This window comes from Apium graveolens, unplaced genomic scaffold (genome assembly GCF_009905375.1).
Source record: "Apium graveolens cultivar Ventura unplaced genomic scaffold, ASM990537v1 ctg3683, whole genome shotgun sequence".
In the NCBI taxonomy this organism is placed as follows: domain Eukaryota; kingdom Viridiplantae; phylum Streptophyta; class Magnoliopsida; order Apiales; family Apiaceae; genus Apium; species Apium graveolens.
The window spans coordinates 1,650-20,956 of NW_027418212.1; the positions used below are offsets into that span (position 1 = coordinate 1,650).

Here is a 19,307-nt window from a genome sequence, read left to right on the forward strand (position 1 = left end):
GGAATTAACCATTAACAAGGTAATCCTCTTTTCGTAATCTTTATTTTAAAACGTAGTAACACCCTAAGTCCGTGGTTCCCAACACTTGGATGTATACCCGTATCGACTGACAAATTAATGGAAGATTTGAATGTACACTCCTTTTGAACGGTGATTGAATGGAGGTTGCTGTAAAATAACGGAAAGCTCGCAAATTCAAGCATCCAATTAAAGACGGAGACTGATGAAGTCTGCATGTGAACTCAGGGAAAAGAGATGTTGATCAATGAGGAGAAGTCAAACACGCGATCTGTGATGAGTTAAGCAAGGCTAAGAAAATAGCTACCGATGAAATTCGATAATTATTTTAGTAAGAATTTAAATATTATAAATAAAAAGCCTTCATTCCAGTGTGAACTCCAGAAATGACCTATCCAATAATAAACAGATTAATATTACTAAGAAAAAGAATTCGTTATGTTTAAAAGAGATAATGATTAATGCGAATGGAGAAATAATAAAGAAAAGAAATGGAATCAATTGGATGATAAAGAATTTTATAAAATAATCCAGGAAATATGCAAGTTAGGAACGTCAGTTGTGCCCGAACTGTTAGGAGAATGAGGTGAAACGTCAATAGTGGGAGATAAGAATTCGTTCCAAAAATGCATGTAAGCAGGGATGATTAAACAAAGGTATTGATGGTGAACTGCTAGAGAAGAACGTTGCAATGAATCTCATGTCGGAATTCTTTAAAATTTAAAATGAAGTCCCAGAAGTTCGAGCGAATGCTTTACCCAGATTATCTCAGGAATGAGGTAAAAATTTCTCGTCGGTTACCGCACAAAGTCAAGCTGGTGTCAAAAGCCCTGTATCGTCAACTCAATAGGGATGAAATAATAAGTGAAGGAAACTTCAGGAAGGTGGAATGAAAGAACAATGAAATAAAGAGTATTTTGCGCTGTGCACAAAAGTGGTCATGGAAAAAGAGAATGGAGGTATGAGGTTATGCATCGATTATCAAAAATTGTCTAAAAATTAAATGAACATAATGTACCGGAGTATTTGGATAGTGTAATTGTATTTATTGATAACATCCTCGCTAATTCAAAGACTAAGGAAGACCAAGTTGAACGCCTAAAAATATGCTTGCGAAGAGTTGGAAAATAGCAGCTGCATTCTCAGCCTCAAAGATATGAATTCTGGTTATAATTGATTATGAGCTCCAGTGTGTGGGTAAATACAAAACAGGAAAGGTCCATTTAAGAGCAGCTGTTTCAAATAGAAAGAAAAGAGTGAATTCCATTAAGATTGTTGGGAAATGGTTAAAAGAAGTGAAAAAGTTGGAAATTGAAGAATAGGTTTTGATCCGTCTTCTGGGTTATGTTGATACTTACTTTATTGTTGAATATCAAAAGTGGTATTAATACAGATGATTGATGTTGACTTCAGTATGGGACGTTGTGAGCATCAAAGTTCGTGTTGATATCTAATTTGATATGACAACAAAATGAGTATTAGTACCAAGAGACCGGATTTTGAATAAAGTCCTAATTCATTCCGTTCCAAATTAATGTACTTTCTTTCAAATAGTAAGATTCTTGCTTGATGAAGCTACTTGATAGTGATTGAAAAGAAATAGAAGCATGCTACCAAATGGTGAGTAGATGCAATTATCGAGATTTTCCTTTTCAGTTTTGTATAAATGTAGAACATTCCGAAGCATCAAACATCATGAGCTCAGGACATAATCTTTTTAAGGGGGAAGGATGTAACGTCTGGGAAACATTATGTAATTTTTATCAGTAAATATTATATGAATTTTATGTGAATTTTGGTGAATTATTTGATATTGATATGAATATTGATGTTTATTTCTGATGAAAATGTGGATATTTTAATTTTTAATTATCCACAATTAAATATAGATAATTTTGGTATTTTTCTGGTAATTTTTGGATTACCATAATGATTTTATAAGGATTTATAGAATTAATAAAGATTATTTACATAAATTATAAAATTAATCTTCAGAATCAGAAATTGTCCCACTTTCAATCTTTTTACGTTTTTACACCCGAAACTCTTCCGAAAACTCCTTCTAACCTAATCTGATAATTCTGAACACTTTTCGGGTTTGACTTTTTCGATCCGGGGTACGGTTTGACCTGTACGAGTCCCGGTGTGAAATTTTCAAATATACAAATCATTTTAATATCGATAAGAATCCATATTCTCAAAAGGCGAGACATTATTACCTATTTTTTGTATAAAGTGTTTTATAAGAAGGTCTGTTTTGATAATTATCCAAATTAGGTATTAAAATTATATCGTCTTTTTAGTTACTTAACCGCTAAGTAACCTATTTTCAGATCCGATCTGTAATGTAATTATTGAATTATTAATAAATAAAACATGTGATGGTTCTGTCAGCTATGCTTTGCTGTATTACTAATTGTTTGTGGTTTGTTGGATGCGAAGATTAATTTTATAATTTATTATCGAGGTACATGAATGTAATTCATTTTTAAGTAATTTTACTGAATAATTATCTTATAATTGTTAAATTGTTTTTAAAATTATTTTTGTTGCTCTATAATTTTATTTCTTATTTTTAGGAGTTTATAAAATTTAGAAATCAATATTTTATTGATTATTTATCTCTGAATAATTTTCAGATTACATTTAATTGTAAAATCAATATCTAATTCTAGAATGCTTCAAAAATCATGAAAATTTTATTTATTAACTTTTAAATATTTCGAGAATTTTAAAATTGTTTCAGAAATTTTCTAACTTGTATTAACAGCACGTGTATTCGTTAACTCATCAAATACAGGTCTGATATGCGATCCCAAAAATGGTTTATAAACTTTTTTTTTGAACATTTTATTTATTAGTATTTAAGTACCCGGAAATTCTAAAGTTATTTTCATAAAAGTTTCGGGTTATCTTACCCGTAAATTATTCGTTGAATCTGTAATTACGGAGTAAAAATCAGATAAGGGCTTCATTTCTTTTTCTTTTTCCCTTCTTATCCTGCCATAACAATTGCCCACCGCCTCCATCAATCTCTCTCGACTCAATTATCTCTCTCTCTCTCTCACTCTTTCTCTTCAATCTCTCTCAAATCTCTCTGCTACTCTTTTCTTTTTTTTAATCTCTTCCTTTCTTTACTCTTTTTTCTTCTCTTTCTTATCCCCTGCCTTTCCTCTGTTTTCTGGTGAATTATTCCAGCGCCGCCTTTGTTCCGGTATGCTGCTCGATTCTCCTGGCCATCTGGCTTGTATATGCGCGCGTTTTGTGCGCGTTTGTGTGTGTGTTATTGTGGTGTGCTTGTGTCCAGTGTGCGTGTGTGTCTGTGTGGAGGTATTAACCCTGTTCGATTGCTATTTCTTTTAAGTTTCCGGTTGCCGCCGGCCCAACTCCGGCGAAACGACCCCTTTTCCCTGATGATTTTTATCTGAGTCCTACATTTATTAATTAAATAAAATTAGTTTGGTAAAAATTAATTGTGAAATGAAAAATACGAATAAAATAAAATAATACGAATAAAAATACGAATGAAAATAATTAACAACTGAATTGTGTCGGTGAATTGGGATTGCGAATGGTGGTTGGATGTTGTTGTTGTGATTGGATTGTTGTTGTGATTGACGTCAGATTGATTCGACGGGTAGGCCGATAAATAAAGGAGACACTGCCCGATTTTCGGGAAATTAATTCCGAAAATACGGGATCGTAACCTATAATTATCGGAGACGTCGAATCACTATATATATATAGTTATATTATACGAACTTAATTACGATTGAGATAAAATAATTTATAAATAAATGATTACCTGTTTTTCCAAAACGACGAGTATGCGTATTTTCCGGAAAATAAACACCGAACCAGATTTCGAAAATGTGAACCATAACTGCTATGTGTATCTCGATAATGCATATATATACGAGCTGGGTTACAAAAGTGTATGGGTAGAATAGGATGGTGGTGTTAAGTCAAACAAAATGATTATCTGAATTAGGATATTTCAACCCTTGTAGGTCCTATTCGGAAGAACCGATATTTGACGTTGGACTAGGAATGATCAGTGATTAATTATCAGACTCAACAAGATTCCAATTGAAGGACGTGAAGGATATGATTGTATCCAGAATAGGATAGTGGTTGGACGATAAAGCCAAACGTTCAAGGCAATTTAAAGTCAACTGATAATAGTGGTTAAAGCTTATCGAGGCAAGTATTCTGGATTTTTCTTTTAAATACTGCAAGCATTCCTGATTTTCTTTTAAATTACTGCAATTATTTCTTCGTTCCTATTCTAAATTTAGAATAGTTAAATGCTTTACATTTCGCCGCAATTACTCTGATTATGCATGTTCTTTTATTCTTGTTCCTATAATTCGATTGCTCTCTTGAGCAAATACCCATTCTTTCGGGTTATTTGCGAACCCTGAATTGGGATATTTTGAATTCAAAATGATTTGACATCAAAACACTCTATGGGCTGGATAGTGATATTTTGGGGATTGAGTTCTACTTAATCCTGAGGACCGGGATATGACTGGTGCCTCGAGATGGGCCGTAGTGCCTGGGGACCCGACTGGATCTATATATTGAGATATAGATCTGCATTATATTCTAACTGATCAGCAGAATATAGATGCGAACTAGTGTCCCGTCTAATTTGTTGTTAATCGCCATTAACGACATTATCTCTCGAATGGTTTTATGATTCCAAAACCGGACAAAACCCTGATTCAAGAGATGAATCGGGGAATCGCTTGTCATTTTTGGATTTTAGTTAAAGGCTGGTGACAACCAATGTTTATTCGCTCACTCACTCAAAATAAATAGAATTGTTCAAAATTGTTTTAAGATTTTTTTCGGGAGTTTTTCCTTTGGTATTAATATTTGAACTCAAATTATATACTTGCTGGGCATTTTTGGCTCACTCTTGCTTTGTCAATTCTTATTTCTGCCAGAAACAGATAAGGATAAAAATGAATAGCTTAGATAGACAACAGAAGTTCGAGAAATCTCCGTTGCGAGAAGTGGAAGAAGTTAGAAGAATATGACACGAGCATTAGTTCAAAGGTATTTACACTTGTATTCTAGTTATTGTGAGTTGTAAAGAGGTAGATTCTTGTTTCACACCATAACATGTAAACGATCCGGATTTAAGGGGTTAATTGAATATGCTTTTGTTTTATGTAAATACTGTTTTCGTGACACCAAATCTTGACCCCGGATTTGGGTTGTTACAGTACATTTGCAATATACCTTATATCTTAAGGAAAACATTACTAGAACGATAAGTGAGTGCAAAACAATTGCATAGTATCTCAAGAAAGGTTTATGACACTTGCACAACAATAGGATTGACAAGGGAGAAACACTTGCAATATATCAAGGAAGTCCAGGAAACTTGTAATATATCAAGAAAGGTGCAGTACACTTGCCTTAAGAAGGCTGGACTAACTCTCGTCTTGATCGTGGAAGCAACCGGGAGCACTACTCGACTTTGACGACAAGTTTACTACCTTTTCCTGAAACTACACAAAATATAAGGCCTCATCGAGATACATTCTCACAGAGACTCCATCCTAGTTAAAGATTTCAAAACATATTGGCACTTAGGCCTAACTACACATTTGACTCTTTACTCATCACTTATTATGCTCAAATAATCATCTAGGATCACATAACACATTTAATAACATAATATACAAATTGGATATAATGGTGCGCTATTGAGTTTTGAATGATCTTACTCAACCAACACGATTGACTCGAAGTGCTACCTAGTCTAGTGCAACCCAACTAGCTCTCAAAACTTGAAGTGCCTTTCCTAGCCAAACTCCATTTCACTTAGGCACACCTATAGCCTAACCTTCTACCGACCTCTTACTAACAGTTAGACTTAATGGCCAACTTAGGCCTCACCTCTAAGGATGAGAAATCTAAGTGCAAGGATAATGTGCTCCTAAGTGCAACTTTTAGGTGACACCGAAGGGTACTAAGTGACAAAGAACCCCTTTCCACTCAAGGTTTGACACTCAAATTTCTACAAGCGGAATCTCAGGTCCTAAATCTAACTTGTGCACTTGGAATGACACCAAGGTTCAGCCTATGCCTCCTTGGGCCTACTCTCAAAGATAGCTCTCCCCTGTCCTAGTGACACTCAAACTGCCCTGTTTTGAACTCACTTAATACCCTTGGTTTTAACTCTAAAACCTTGAACTATGGCTTGAAAAACCTCCCACAAACTCCCTAGTATCAATGCTAAGCAAGGCCTAATGAGGGACTATCAATGACACCACTTTCTAAGCTTAAAAGTGCTCCTCACTCAAACTGCCTCTGTTCTGACCAGAAGTCATGATTCGACTTGTGCTCCTAACTAAATGGGTTGGTTTCTTACATTTAAAGCTTCTGGGATCAAGTATACTCATTAGTGTACTGCTATTGAAAACTGATGTGGGTATATTTTAATCCGTTCTCATCTTCACCTTTTTCAAGTTCTCTTACTAGTGAATATAATATTTATTAATTATACGGGAATTAAGACTTAATGTGTTTAATACAGTCAAAGCATTTGCTCAAGAAGAATGACATAAGAGAGTTTTTTGATCCTTTACTTTTTGACGACTACGACTCCCTACAGATGAACCTCGTAGTTTTATCTGCCTTTCTGTGTGTGCATCAGTCATCTATCAGGCGTCCTCGAATGAGTCAGGCACATACCGATCCTTAGCTCAAATAAATCATTAGTAAATTCAAACAAAGTAAGATCAAAACTGCAGTAAACTTCGTTGGATAAAAATTTAGTACTAGATAGTGATCTCAAGGAGATGTATGAAAACAATATTCAGTCTTTTCATTTTATGTAGAATCTAGATACTGTAGGACTAGGGATGACATGCTCATTTCCTTAGGCGACCATATGAGCTTGGAGATGGTGAAAAGATGTAGAAAGTCATCATATTGGAGGAGGTGCTATGAAGAACTTTTTGATGCTGAGAATCATCATCTTACCGCATTTCGGAACTCAAATGTTGTTAACAGGCCTAAACAGAGGCCTCTGCATGAATGGCTTATTTGAAATCATATTTTTTCTGGCTAGCTATCAAGAACATATTTTATAGCCCATGCCAAAAGTCCATATAGTAAATATCCAGGTAGATATCAAAAGAATTATATATCTATTTTTGGTTGAGTTGATGATGTTATCTTTGATATGTATATATTACCCTAATGGATCAAACCACTTTAGTTAATTATAGACACAATCAGGCATTCAATGACTTTGTTCATGTAAATAGTTCAATTCTTGATGATAATATTGTAATTTGTAGGTTTGTAACATATGTTTACATGATGCACATACAATTAATATCTAATGTTGTATGTTGTTTATTATATTTCCCCAGAACTCATTATCAATACTTAATCTCGATGCGAGTTAGACTTATGACTGTGTTTATCTGAAACAATTGTCATTTTAGAAGCATAGATTTGGAATGTTAGTTTGTGGTGATTTTATATAAGACTAGTTATAAAATGATTTTATATAGCATATTTACATGACGGTGTTATAGGTGATTTGGAATGTTGGTTTGTGGTGATTTTATATAAGACTAGTTATGGTGCGAGCTACGTTACCACATCAAATATGAATAATTTGAAATTGACTTTGTCTTAAATTTTGATTAAATTATAACAAAATGTTTTCTATGTTACTGAGTTAGATACTTTAGGCTACAAAACACTATCATTACTTCCTGCCATTGTATTTTACATGGAAAAAAAATTATGTCAATTCTTCTACTCCTAAGCTTATATCTTCAATACATATGAAATGATGGAGAAGATACCACAAGGAGGAGAGACCATCATTTGGATGGGCCCAATAGAATGATGTTAATCCTGACTTGTTTACACCATTAGTTTGTCAGCTAGCTAACTATATTGGCATACATTTAATTATATTTCACCAAACCTACTAACTACTTATTTTAGGAGTACTATATTTAGCAAATTCTACATGCTAAAACTGAAGCATTTATTATGAGTAACATAAGATGTTAAAATATAATTAGTGCATATACCTGCTACATTTGAGTTTAGAGCTGTACGTGAGTCATTTTCCTGCTCAAAAGCAACTAATTATTAAGTAGCAAGAGCTTAGAATTCGAAGCCTTTGAACTAGTTAAAAGTCAGGTGACAATGGATTCTCTTAAACAACTCCAGCGACACTATGTTCAGTTTGTAAAATCTCTGTATCGCGAGGTCAGTTGGTTTTATAATTCTCTCATTTTGAAGAATTTCTTTCTATAAATATTTAATTTCACCCTAAAAATGTTGATCTGACTAATCTTTGATGCTGGATGCTGTGAATTTTACTTGATTTTTATACCATTTTGGATTCAGAATGGTCGATTGTTGTTTCTTGATTTGTTTACAGAAAACTGTGGATCGCCAATTTTTTGACATGCAAAAGCTGAGTGATGATCCGCAATTTCTTTCAGTTCTTGCGAATGGTTTTGATAATGTGTGGGAGAGTGTGTCACACAAGCTGGAAATTGCAATGTCAGTTTCTTTCTGTTATTTGTTTATGTCTATTTTTTAATTTATTTATTTTAGGTTTAAAAGTAGTTTATTTAATTTAACAGTGAGCATAAAAATGTCAATCGGGAACTCAATGATGCTGTCCACAGGTTGAAGGGTTCAAGCACGAGGTCATCCCCTATTTATTTATTCTAGTGATAATATATAACATAATTTTTATTTAACATAATGCAACTAAGATTCAAATATGGTTGAGTAGATATTTAGATAGGTTCTTTTATCATTAAAAGCACTTTTCATAGAATAATTTGTGTAAATGTGAAGGTGTCTATTACTAACCAACTTTATAAGCTAATATTATTTAAGAATACATCTGACTAATCATATTTCTTTCCTGATTAACAGCATTGGTGCTAAAAAGGTGACAACTCTATGCCTTGCCTTTGAAGATCATTACAGTACTCAGAACTATGAAGCGTGAGTTTTACTTTTCTCCTACTTTTACTATAATAACAAAATTCAAAATTTTCAATTAAATATGTTCCAATGTTAATATTAACAACTCGCTTGTGTATCAATTTCATAGAGTAAAATAAGGTTGATACAGTAAATTTGCACAAGTTTGACGTTATGCACATTAGTTGGAGGGTAGGAACTCACCCTCGCTATAATCGACAGAGTTCCTATATTTTTCTTAGGCATGATTAGATTATTATTGCTTTTCTATAATGGAAGTCTTAAAGAATGTCATAAATCCAGCCAATTTAGTAAAAAGAAATTGATTCGTTGAATGTCCGTACATCAAGATTTGTTTAGCTAAAATAGATGTGGATGTGCTCAATTCATGAAAATTGACATGCTTCCCAAATATAAATTACTTAGTTAGAGTACTCGGTGTACACATAAATATTTGGTTATTAATTTGGTTTTTAGATTCTCAGTGGTACATCATAGTCTTTGTTCAGGTTTGGATCCCTTCCGCCTCTTCATAAAAAGGAAATAACATTTGCATGAAAACTTATGAGATATTTGCATGCAGTGGTGGTTGTCATCCTAATATTTAATGAGAAAAGTATGCTAAAAATGTGTACACAATTTTATTCTAAAGTATTGTCCTTGGTGTCATTAATCAGTTTTGTTGTCATTAATAATTTGCAGCCTAATCATATTATTGATATATTGTAACGAATCAAAGTTGTCTTTGTTGTAGTTGTCTCCAATGCCTCCCAAAAATGAAAGAAGAGTATGTTTTTGTCAAAAACAAGCTGGAGACGGTTTGCAGTGTAAGTACATTTCTTTCATTTCAAGCTAAGCCTCGTCGTTTCCTTTTTTGTGATTTAAGCAAAAATCTTCGTTCATCTTTTCGAGAGCTTAAGATCATTATTCTAATCGGATGGGTCACTCACTAGTGCGAGACATTCAAGTTTTGAAATTTATCACAGTATTTTTTGAAATGTCGAGTTATAACACCTGCAATTATACATATGCTTAGTAGTGCTCTGTGTTATAGACTTGTCAGACTAATGCTCACACTAATATCTTATTATGTAAATTTGAACTTGTTAGTAACTTGCTTTATATTTTATTGGTTTGGAGGGTTCTCTGTATATAAGAGAAATGCATTATAGCAACTCAATGTATTTCTTATGAAATAAATGCTTTCGAAATTTTTTACAATATATATATATGTATGTATGATTGCAATTGAAACGCTTTTTTCATTTAGAGATTTCACTATTTTTTTTTTATTTTTTTGTTATTGTCCTTTCTGCTACTCTATTTTTAAATGATATATTATCTCTGTTATGTGCAGCTGCAACAACAAATCATCGGCGCAGGTGGATCGGTCCCAATTCTGGGATAATTAAGCTTCCTTTGGTGGGACGATAGTCTAAGTGTTTGTTAAACATTTAGTGTTGAGTATTAAAGGATTCAGGTCTATCTTTAATTATAATAATAAGTTTGAGTGATAAACGATTTAAGTTGTTGGTTACCTGAGTATTCATGTAATTTAGTATTTCGGTCATTCTAATAAAACTATATATTGGTCGTTTTATGCATGTTTGGATGAATTGGAATTTATCTAGTATTTTGTATGCTTTAGAATTGATCATTAAAGATAAATGTATGTAATGTTTAAAACATAATTATTTTGGGGGCTAAATGATGAAACTTGTTGATGCAAGACTTATTATCCTTGTGTTATTATTCCGGCAAGTCATCACAATTTAGAAATATATTTCTATTTATGACTTAAATTGGTTAGTAGTAAGCCACAAGTAGTAGTTGATGTTAAATATAGGTTCACGTTCACATGAAACATAATATATGGAAATGGAAGGAGGAGCAAAAGGCGGTCTGCGTTGCACTGCCAAGCCTTCTTGACAGAAGATACTTTATATAGCACTTGGGTCAAAGTAAGAACATACCAGTAACTCCGTAACGGGTTGAGGTTTACTTGATAACATAAACCTATTTACAAGTAATATGAATAAATCTATGAACTTAGTACTTGAACAAAAATGACGATTTTTTTTCGTAATTGAACCAATTGCGACGATAAAATTATAACTCTTCTTCTTCTTGGGATCAGGTTCAAGTCCTTTTCTGAATTCTTTTATATCAGATTGCTTATGTGTTATGAGCGCATTCATAAAATAATATCCACGTTGAGTTTATTATTCTGGATATCTTTGGGGCGTGAAAGTTATATATTTTCACAGATGTGGGAACATAAGATAATTACATGGAACATAAGATAATTACATAAAAGAACATATGAAATTATCGACTTATCAGACTAGGAGTTTGTAGTTGTGAATGTTAGGTGTCATACTTCCTACTCAAGTTTTCATGCATAGGGTGTTCTGATAAAGCTAATGGCATATTTCCCTTTACTATGTTATTTGCCGACTTGGTGATTTTACATAAGTTGTATGCCATCTATTCGTTACAGTTTTGTATTCAATGTTTTAATGCTCAGCTGTCAGGGCTTTCATCGGTCTTCAACGATGTAAATCCCCAAATATGTTCTTTTCCTTTATTTTGCTCTTATTTTTCAATTATCTTTTTCCCTGTACAAGAATTTCTGTCTTATTAGATTATTTGTTTGGTTAATTAAATCTCCTCTTCGTGAGAGTTGTTCCTATTTTATTTTGGGTATGTTCTTGGTGTGTTTTGGTGTTTTTGGTATATGGTTTTTGATTAATTACAACATCTGTTGGGAAATTTCTGAACACCATTGTTTTTAGGAGTTCTTATTTAATTTCTCTTGAGGCAGTTGCAGTGTTACCTGATTAAGAGGTCGAGAAGGGTTCGAGACTCGATAGAGGCATATGCATTTTGACCATTATAAATAGTAATGAAGTAAAATTCAAGTGATAATTTTATTTTTTTCTATAGATATGTGTGTTTGTTTCATTTTTTTCTTGAGATTTAGTCAATTCTTATGTTAAGGTTAATATTTAAGGTATCAATTGTTATGTTAGAAGTGGAAGCTGTGTTGCACTTGCACCTGGTTGTGTATGCTGTTACTTTTACTCTTTAAGCTGAATTTTAACTTTTGTTTAGTGCATTTGACAGTTCTCATAATTGTTATCCTCGAAAATGTCACTATTAATTATTGTTAATTTAGTTTTGAGGTATGGATAAAGAAAAAGAAGATGTATACTCACCAACAGGGGTACTTGAGGACTTCTCAGATTCCGACAGTGTCTCTACGAAAGAGAGCACTTCAGAATTTGAATATCAATACTTCTCAAAAACCCCTTCTCGATGGGCCGGTATTGTGCAATTAATCAAAACTAAGTCAAAGAGACACATAGGCACCCTGCATCCTCTTAATCTTTCTAGAAGATTTAGCAGTAGCATGAAAAACATGCTAGCAAGTCCCCCCACTGAATCAGATTTGAACTATTTTAAGCCTCATTGGAAGAATATTACCCTCTCGCAACTTCAATCTGCTACCAACAATTTTCCCCCAGAGTCAAAATTTTCTTGTCAGTTGAGATAGTGACAGTGCATGATATGCTGAAATTTTTTAACTTAACCTGATTTTTGGGCTATAGAAAACCTGACTGGAAAGGGAGGTCAGGCTGAAGTTTATAAAGGATGTTTGCGAGATGGCCAGTTTGTTGCAATAAGAAACTGACTAAAGGGTCTCCTCAGGATTGGATAGGAGACTTCCTAGCAGGGCCATGTCAACCATCCCCACGCTGCCAAGTTGATTGGTTATAGGGTCGACTGAGTCGTGCACCTTGTTTTGGAGCTATCTCCTGATGCTGGATTGGTAGAACTTATCTTTGGTCTTTTAGAGTTCACGTTTCAATTGAACTTTGCAAAGTGCAAATGTGGTTTTGTCTGTTGACATTTAACATCAGGAATAGTTTACAGCTTAAAATAGAATATTAGAATGGGGTATTAGGTATAAGGTTGTCAGGGGAACAGCTGAAGGTCTTTTTTATCTTCACGAAGGTGGTCAAAGAAGAATCATCCACAAAGATATCAAGGCTGCAAATATATTGCTTACAAAGGACTTTGAGCCTCAGGTACCTTCACATTTAATCTCGGTGGCCTTTCTAGTTCAGTTTTTATCAATACATATGTGGTAAAACGGCATATTCTGAAATGTTTTTTTTGTTTGCTTTTTGTATAATACGAATTCAGCTTTTTTACTTGGGTTTGATCAGATTTTCCAATATAGTTTCACTATTTTAATACAGATTTGTGATTTTGGGCTTGCCATGGCTCCCAGAGCACTGGACTCATCACACAGTGACAATATTTGAGGGCACACTTCGGTTCTGTTAGAATAATATAAGATCCTGGAAAGGGCAATTCTTTACCACCTTTATATTTTAGAGTAACCGGTTCCTTCACATGGTATCAGAGCTCAGGCTGACAGAGGACTCAGGTTCGATCCCCGAACCGGCCACCCCAATATTTCTTACAATTTATGAGAGACACGAAAGGCAAATTTGGCATTTTTCGTTTCCTGAGTTTTAGCCCCAATTAACAAAGGGCCTGAGAAACTTTCTGGTTAAGAATCAGGTATAGAACCAATGGGCAACACTTGGTTGTTACAAGTTCGAATCCGTTATTATATTCATCTCCAAAGATGTGCGCCCGTGATCTGCTCTTCGACCAATAAATGGGCTTTCGAGTGAGGGGGAGTGTTAAAATAATATAAAATAATGCCCTAAAGATGGGCGTCGGTGTTCCACTCTTCGACCCATAAATGGGCTTCATTTTAGATGAGCTGGTTACTCAACGAGGTTCGTTGGTTACTCAACATGTTCGTCTATCTGTCTACTTTTATACAGCCTGCTCATTCATTCAGAGGGTTACTCAACAGGTTCGTTTATCTGTCTTCTCTTCAGAGCCTGCTCATTCTTTCTGAGTGGTATATCAGTGGATGTAGGTTTTATTACTTATTCATATAATTATGAATTCATAATTTCGAAGCTATACTGCCCCTGAGTTCTTGATGTATGGCATAGTAGACGAGAAAACTGATGTTTTCACATTTGGTGTACTGCTAGTGGACGTCGAGCTTTGGATTACTCACAACAAAGTCTTGTAATGAATATCTATAGATAATTATTAATTATACGGCCATTAAGACTTAATGTGTTCATTACAGGCAAAGCCTTTGCTCAAGAAGAATGACATAAGAGAGCTTGTTGATCCTTTACTTTTTGACGACTACAACTCCCTACAGATGAACCTCGTAGTTTTATCTGCCTTTCTGTGTGTGCAGCAGTCATCTATCAGGCGTCCTCGAATGAGTCAGGCACATACTGATCCTTAACTCAAATAAATCATTAGTAAATTCCAACAAAGTAAGATCAAAACTGCAGTAAACTTCGTTGGATAAAAATTTAGTACTAGATAGTGATCTCAAGGAGATGTATGAAAACAATATTCAGTCTTTTCATTTTATGTAGAATCTAGTAACTGTAGGACTAGGGATGACATACTCATTTCCCTTGCAGATATTACAGATTTTGAAAGGCGACCATATGAGCTTGGAGATGGTGAAAAGATGTAGAAAGTCATCATATTGGAAGAGGTACTCTGAAGAACTTTTTGATGCTGAGAATCATCATCTTACCGCATTTCGGAACTCAAATGTTGTTAACAGGCCTAAACAGAGGCCTCTGCAGATGCCTCTGCATGAATGGCTTGTTTGAACATCATATTTTTTCTGGCTAGCTATCAAAAACATATTTTATAGCCCATGCCAAAAGTCCATAGAGTAAATATCCAGGTAGATATCAAAAGAAGTATATATCTATTTTTGGTTGAGTAGATGATGTTATCTTTAATATTTATATATTACCCTAATAGATCGAACCACTTTAGTTAATTATAGACACAATCAGGCATTCAATGACTTTGTTCATGTAAATAGTTCAATACTTGATGATAATGTTGTCATTTGTAGGTCTGTAACATACGTTTACATGATGCACGTACATTTAATATCTAATGCTGCAAGTTGTTTATTTTATTTCCCCGGAACTCATTATCAGTACTTAATCTCGATGCGAGTTAGACTCATGACTGTATTTATCTGAAATAAGTGTCATTTTAGAAGCTTTAGATTTCGATGATCACAAACTAAGTCAATGAACACGTAACTAGCCCAATGGTTACAAAAGGCTGATAAAATTTTGAAACTCCGGCATGCATTTGTTATTAGTCCATAGCATCTTAAAAACAAATTGACGGACAATTGCTTGGTCTTCTGTCTTTAGTTTAAGGGAAAGCTGAAGAATACGGTTACCATTTACCAACTTTCTCTAAAGGCTGAAGTTCACCTAAACTACTTCCTCCTAGAGTTTTAAAAAAGGTTGAAGTTCATTTTTTATATCCGTACAAGCTAAGTTTTTCTAGCCTATATTTCTAACAATATCTTAAGATGGAATTGAGAACATAAAGAAATAAATTAAAACTACTTTGTGGTAATTTACTTTGTGGGTCAGAGCAAATTCAATACTAGATCAAAAATGCATATAGCCATAATTATAATATGGATCAAAAAGTGGTTTATGGTGCTAAAATAACACTTAAACTTTTTTGTGTTAAAATAGCACTTCAATTCTGATGCTAGTTGTATCTTACAACCAAATAATTCCATAATTACCTAAAATTTTATCCTAACTCATTCATTTTAATTTAAAGTGAACCTCCTTGTATTTCATTATTAATTATTTTATGATATGACAAGGATGACTACAAACATTCTTCGTCTTAAATATAAGACCAAATATCTATTTATGCATTTAGCTATATATTGAAGTTGAATTTTATGATTTTAGTATTACATTATAGTTATAAGAATAAATATAGGTATGCATTGTACTTGCTCTAGAGAATCTGATCGGAAAGTTTATAATGATTTTATATAGCATATTTACGTGACCATGTTATAGGTGATTTAGAATGTTGATTTGTGGTGATTTTATATAAGACTAGTTATGGTGCCAGCTATCAAATATTAATAATTTGAAATTGACTTTGTCTTAAATTTTGATTAAATTATAACAAAATATTTTCTATGTTACTGACTACTTATTTGAGGAGTACTATATTTAGAAAATTCTACATGCTAAAACTGAAGCATTTATTATGAGTAACATAAGATGTTAAAAATATAATTAGTAACATAGCTGTGAGTCATTTCCCAATAGAAGCAACTAATTATTAAGTAGCAAGAGCTTAGAAATCGAAGCCTTTGAACTAGTTAAAAGTCAGGTGATAATGGACTCCCTTAAACAACTCCAGCGACAATATGTTCAGTTTGTAAAATCTCTGTATCGCGAGGTCAGTTGGTTTTATAGTTTTCTCATTTTTGAAAAATTTCTTTTTATAGATATTTAATTTCACCCTAAAAATGCTTATCTGACTAATCTTTGATGCTAGCTTCCGGGAATTTTACTTGATTTTTATACCATTTTGGATTTATTATGGTGGATTGTTGTTTCTTGATTTGTTTACAGAAAACCGTGGATCGCCAATTTATTGACATGCAAAAGCTGAGTGATGATCCACAATTTCTTTCAGTTCTTGAGAATGGTTTTGATAATGTTTGGGAGAGTGTGTCACACAAGCTGGAAATTGCAATGTCAGTTTCTTTCTGTTATTTGTTTATGTCTATTTTTTTTAATTTATTTATTTTAGGTTTAAAAATAGTTTATTTAATTTAACAGTGAGCAGAAAAATGTCAATCGGGAACTCAATGATGCTGTCCACAGGTTGAAGGGTTCAAGCATGAGGTCATCCCCTATTTATTTATTCTAGTGATAATATGTAACATAATTTTTATTTAACATAATGCACCTAAAAAATTTAAATATGGTTGAGTAGATATTTAGATAGGTTTTTTTATCATTAAAATACTTTTCATAAAATAATTTGTGTAAATGTGAAGGTGTCTATTACTAACCAACTTCATAAGCTAATATTAATTAAGAATACATCTAACTAATCATATTTCTTTCCTGAATAACAACATTGGCGCTAAAAAGGTGACAACTCTATGCCTTGCCTTTGAAGATCATTATAGTACTCACAACTATGAAGCGTGAGTTTTACTTTTCTCCTACTTTTACTATAATAACAAAATTCAAAATTTACAATTAAATTTGTTCCAATGTTAATATTAACAACTCGATTGTGTATCAATTTCATAGAGTAAAATAAGGTTGATACAGTAAATTTGCACAAGTTTGACGTTATGCACATTAGTTAGCGGGTAGGAACTCACCCTCGTTATAATGGACATAATTTCTATGTTTTCCTTAGGCATGATTAGATTATTAGTGCTTTTCTATAATGGAAGTCTTAAGAATGTCATAAATCCAACCAATTTAGCCAGAAGGAATGGATTCGTTGAATGTCCGTACATCAAGATTTGTTTAGCTAAAATAGATGTGAATGTGCTCAATTTGTGAAAATTGACATACTTCCCAAATATAAATTACTTAGTTAGAGTACTCGGTGTACATATAAATTTGGTTATTAATTTAGTTTTTAGATTCTCAGTGGTACATCATAGTCTTTTGTTCAGGTTTGGATCCCTTCCGCCTCTTCATAAAAAGGAAATAACATTTGCATGAAATTTTATTACATAAAATTTTAAAAATAGTTGCATAATTTTTTAGTGAGTACCAATATTTGGGACCTAAACATGGTTTCCTTATTAGTATAGATAGTTGATAGTTGATAACCCAAAACACGGGACCGAGACTTAAAAATATCGAATTAATATTTGTAGAGAATTATTCATAATCTGTGCGAAACACGAATTAAAATTAATATATTATTATCAAATATTAAATTGGTACTTGCAAAAAATAGTTATGTGGTTAAAAAGAATCGAATCAGTTATGATATTTTCCACTATAATTCTATTTTTTCATTGTTTTACTTGATATGGAAATCTAACATATTAGTTTTATTTTTGTGAAACGAATTGTATCTCTTTTTATGAACCAAATATATGTTCTTTAGATAATTTAATATTAATTAATATTATTTGATAATTATCTTATAATTAGCCTTTTCAATATAGTTTATTTAATATTACCTAATTATCGATAAGAATTAATTTACAAATTAAAAGTAAATAGATGTTATTAAAATTAATTTAATATTACTTAATATAATCTAAATACAGCCCATAAATTTGTTATTGTTAAAATATCTTTTTTAATTTTAAGTAAATAAACGTTGAGATGGACAGTAACAAATACGATCGTTAAATCAATAATTTTCAGTTTAAAAGTTAATAAATGTTACTAAAGTCATTTGCTATTACTTAATTATTTTTTAAATAATATTATCCAATTTAAAAGTAAACTGACACTTGACACTAACTAATACTCTAGAAAATAAAGTTCACAGTGAATAGAAGTCAATTCGTGTTAATAGTTTACTTTGCGGTTTGTAGTTTTTCAAAATAAAAGTAAATTTATGTTATTTTACTTAATTTAATGTAACTTAATAAAATTTTAATATAATTTATAAATAAATAAAGTTTACAGAGAATATAAGTCAATTCGTGTTAGTAATTTACAAAGAAGAGAAGTCCTGTGTTAAAAACAAAGTTTATAGAGAATAGAAGTCAACTTATATCAGGTAAGTACCAAAATTTGGTACTTTGGTACTTTTCGCACCAAATTATACATGGTTTTGCTTATTAATAAAGAGTATAGACTGGTTTGGAGGGTTCTCTGTACATAAGAGAAATGCATTATAGCACTCAATGTATTTCTTATGAAGTAAAATGCTTTAGAAATTTTTTACAATATATATATATATATATATATATGATTGAAATTGGCAAATTTTTTTGCATTTAGAAATTCCATTATTCTTTTTTGATTTTTTTGTTGTTGTCCTTTCTGCTACTCTATTTTTAAAGAATATATTATCTCTGTTATGTGCAGCTGCAACAACAAATCATCAGCGCAGGTGGATCGATCCCAATTCTGGGATAATTAAGCTTCCGATGGTGGGGCGATAGTCTAAGTGTTTTTTAAACATTTAATGTCTAGTTTTAATGGTGGGGCGATAGTCTAAGTGGTTTTTATAAAGATCTATACAAAGGGAATTAAATCATCAACCAAGGATTCCGAGTTAAGAAACTCTTATCAGAATGATGTGACTAGGGTTTTCAAGGATAATAAGCAATGAGTTGATAACCAAGGAAGAAAATATTGAAAAAGAGTCATAACGTTGTTCCACAA

The 19,307-nt window shown here is 32.6% G+C and overlaps 1 protein-coding gene and 1 pseudogene across 1 annotated transcript; both read left to right on the plus strand.

Annotated features, from left to right (window-relative positions):
- The first annotated feature begins 8,120 nt into the window (after window positions 1–8,120).
- LOC141701275 (histidine-containing phosphotransfer protein 1-like) lies at window positions 8,121–10,595 on the plus strand. The gene is made up of 6 exons (XM_074504959.1): window positions 8,121–8,274; window positions 8,450–8,574; window positions 8,658–8,723; window positions 8,959–9,030; window positions 9,764–9,836; window positions 10,367–10,595. The coding sequence occupies exons 1-6, from the start codon at window positions 8,212–8,214 to the stop codon at window positions 10,415–10,417; spliced, it is 450 nt and encodes a 149-aa protein (XP_074361060.1). The 5' UTR covers window positions 8,121–8,211; the 3' UTR covers window positions 10,418–10,595.
- Window positions 10,596–12,196: 1,601 nt separating this feature from the next.
- Window positions 12,197–14,932, plus strand: LOC141701276 (receptor-like cytosolic serine/threonine-protein kinase RBK2; annotated as a pseudogene).
- The last annotated feature ends 4,375 nt before the right edge of the window (window positions 14,933–19,307 follow it).

What these genes read in the sequence shown, in the direction of transcription:
- LOC141701275 (XM_074504959.1), top strand. Translation starts at nt 8,212, where the DNA reads ATGGATTCTCTTAAACAACTCCAGCGACACTATGTTCAGTTTGTAAAA. An exon ending in TTGAAGGGTTCAAGCACGAG is followed by an intron (nt 8,724 to 8,958) that starts GTCATCCCCTAT and finishes CCTGATTAACAG; the next exon opens with CATTGGTGCTAAAAAGGTGA. An exon ending in AGCTGGAGACGGTTTGCAGT is followed by an intron (nt 9,837 to 10,366) that starts GTAAGTACATTT and finishes TGTTATGTGCAG; the next exon opens with CTGCAACAACAAATCATCGG.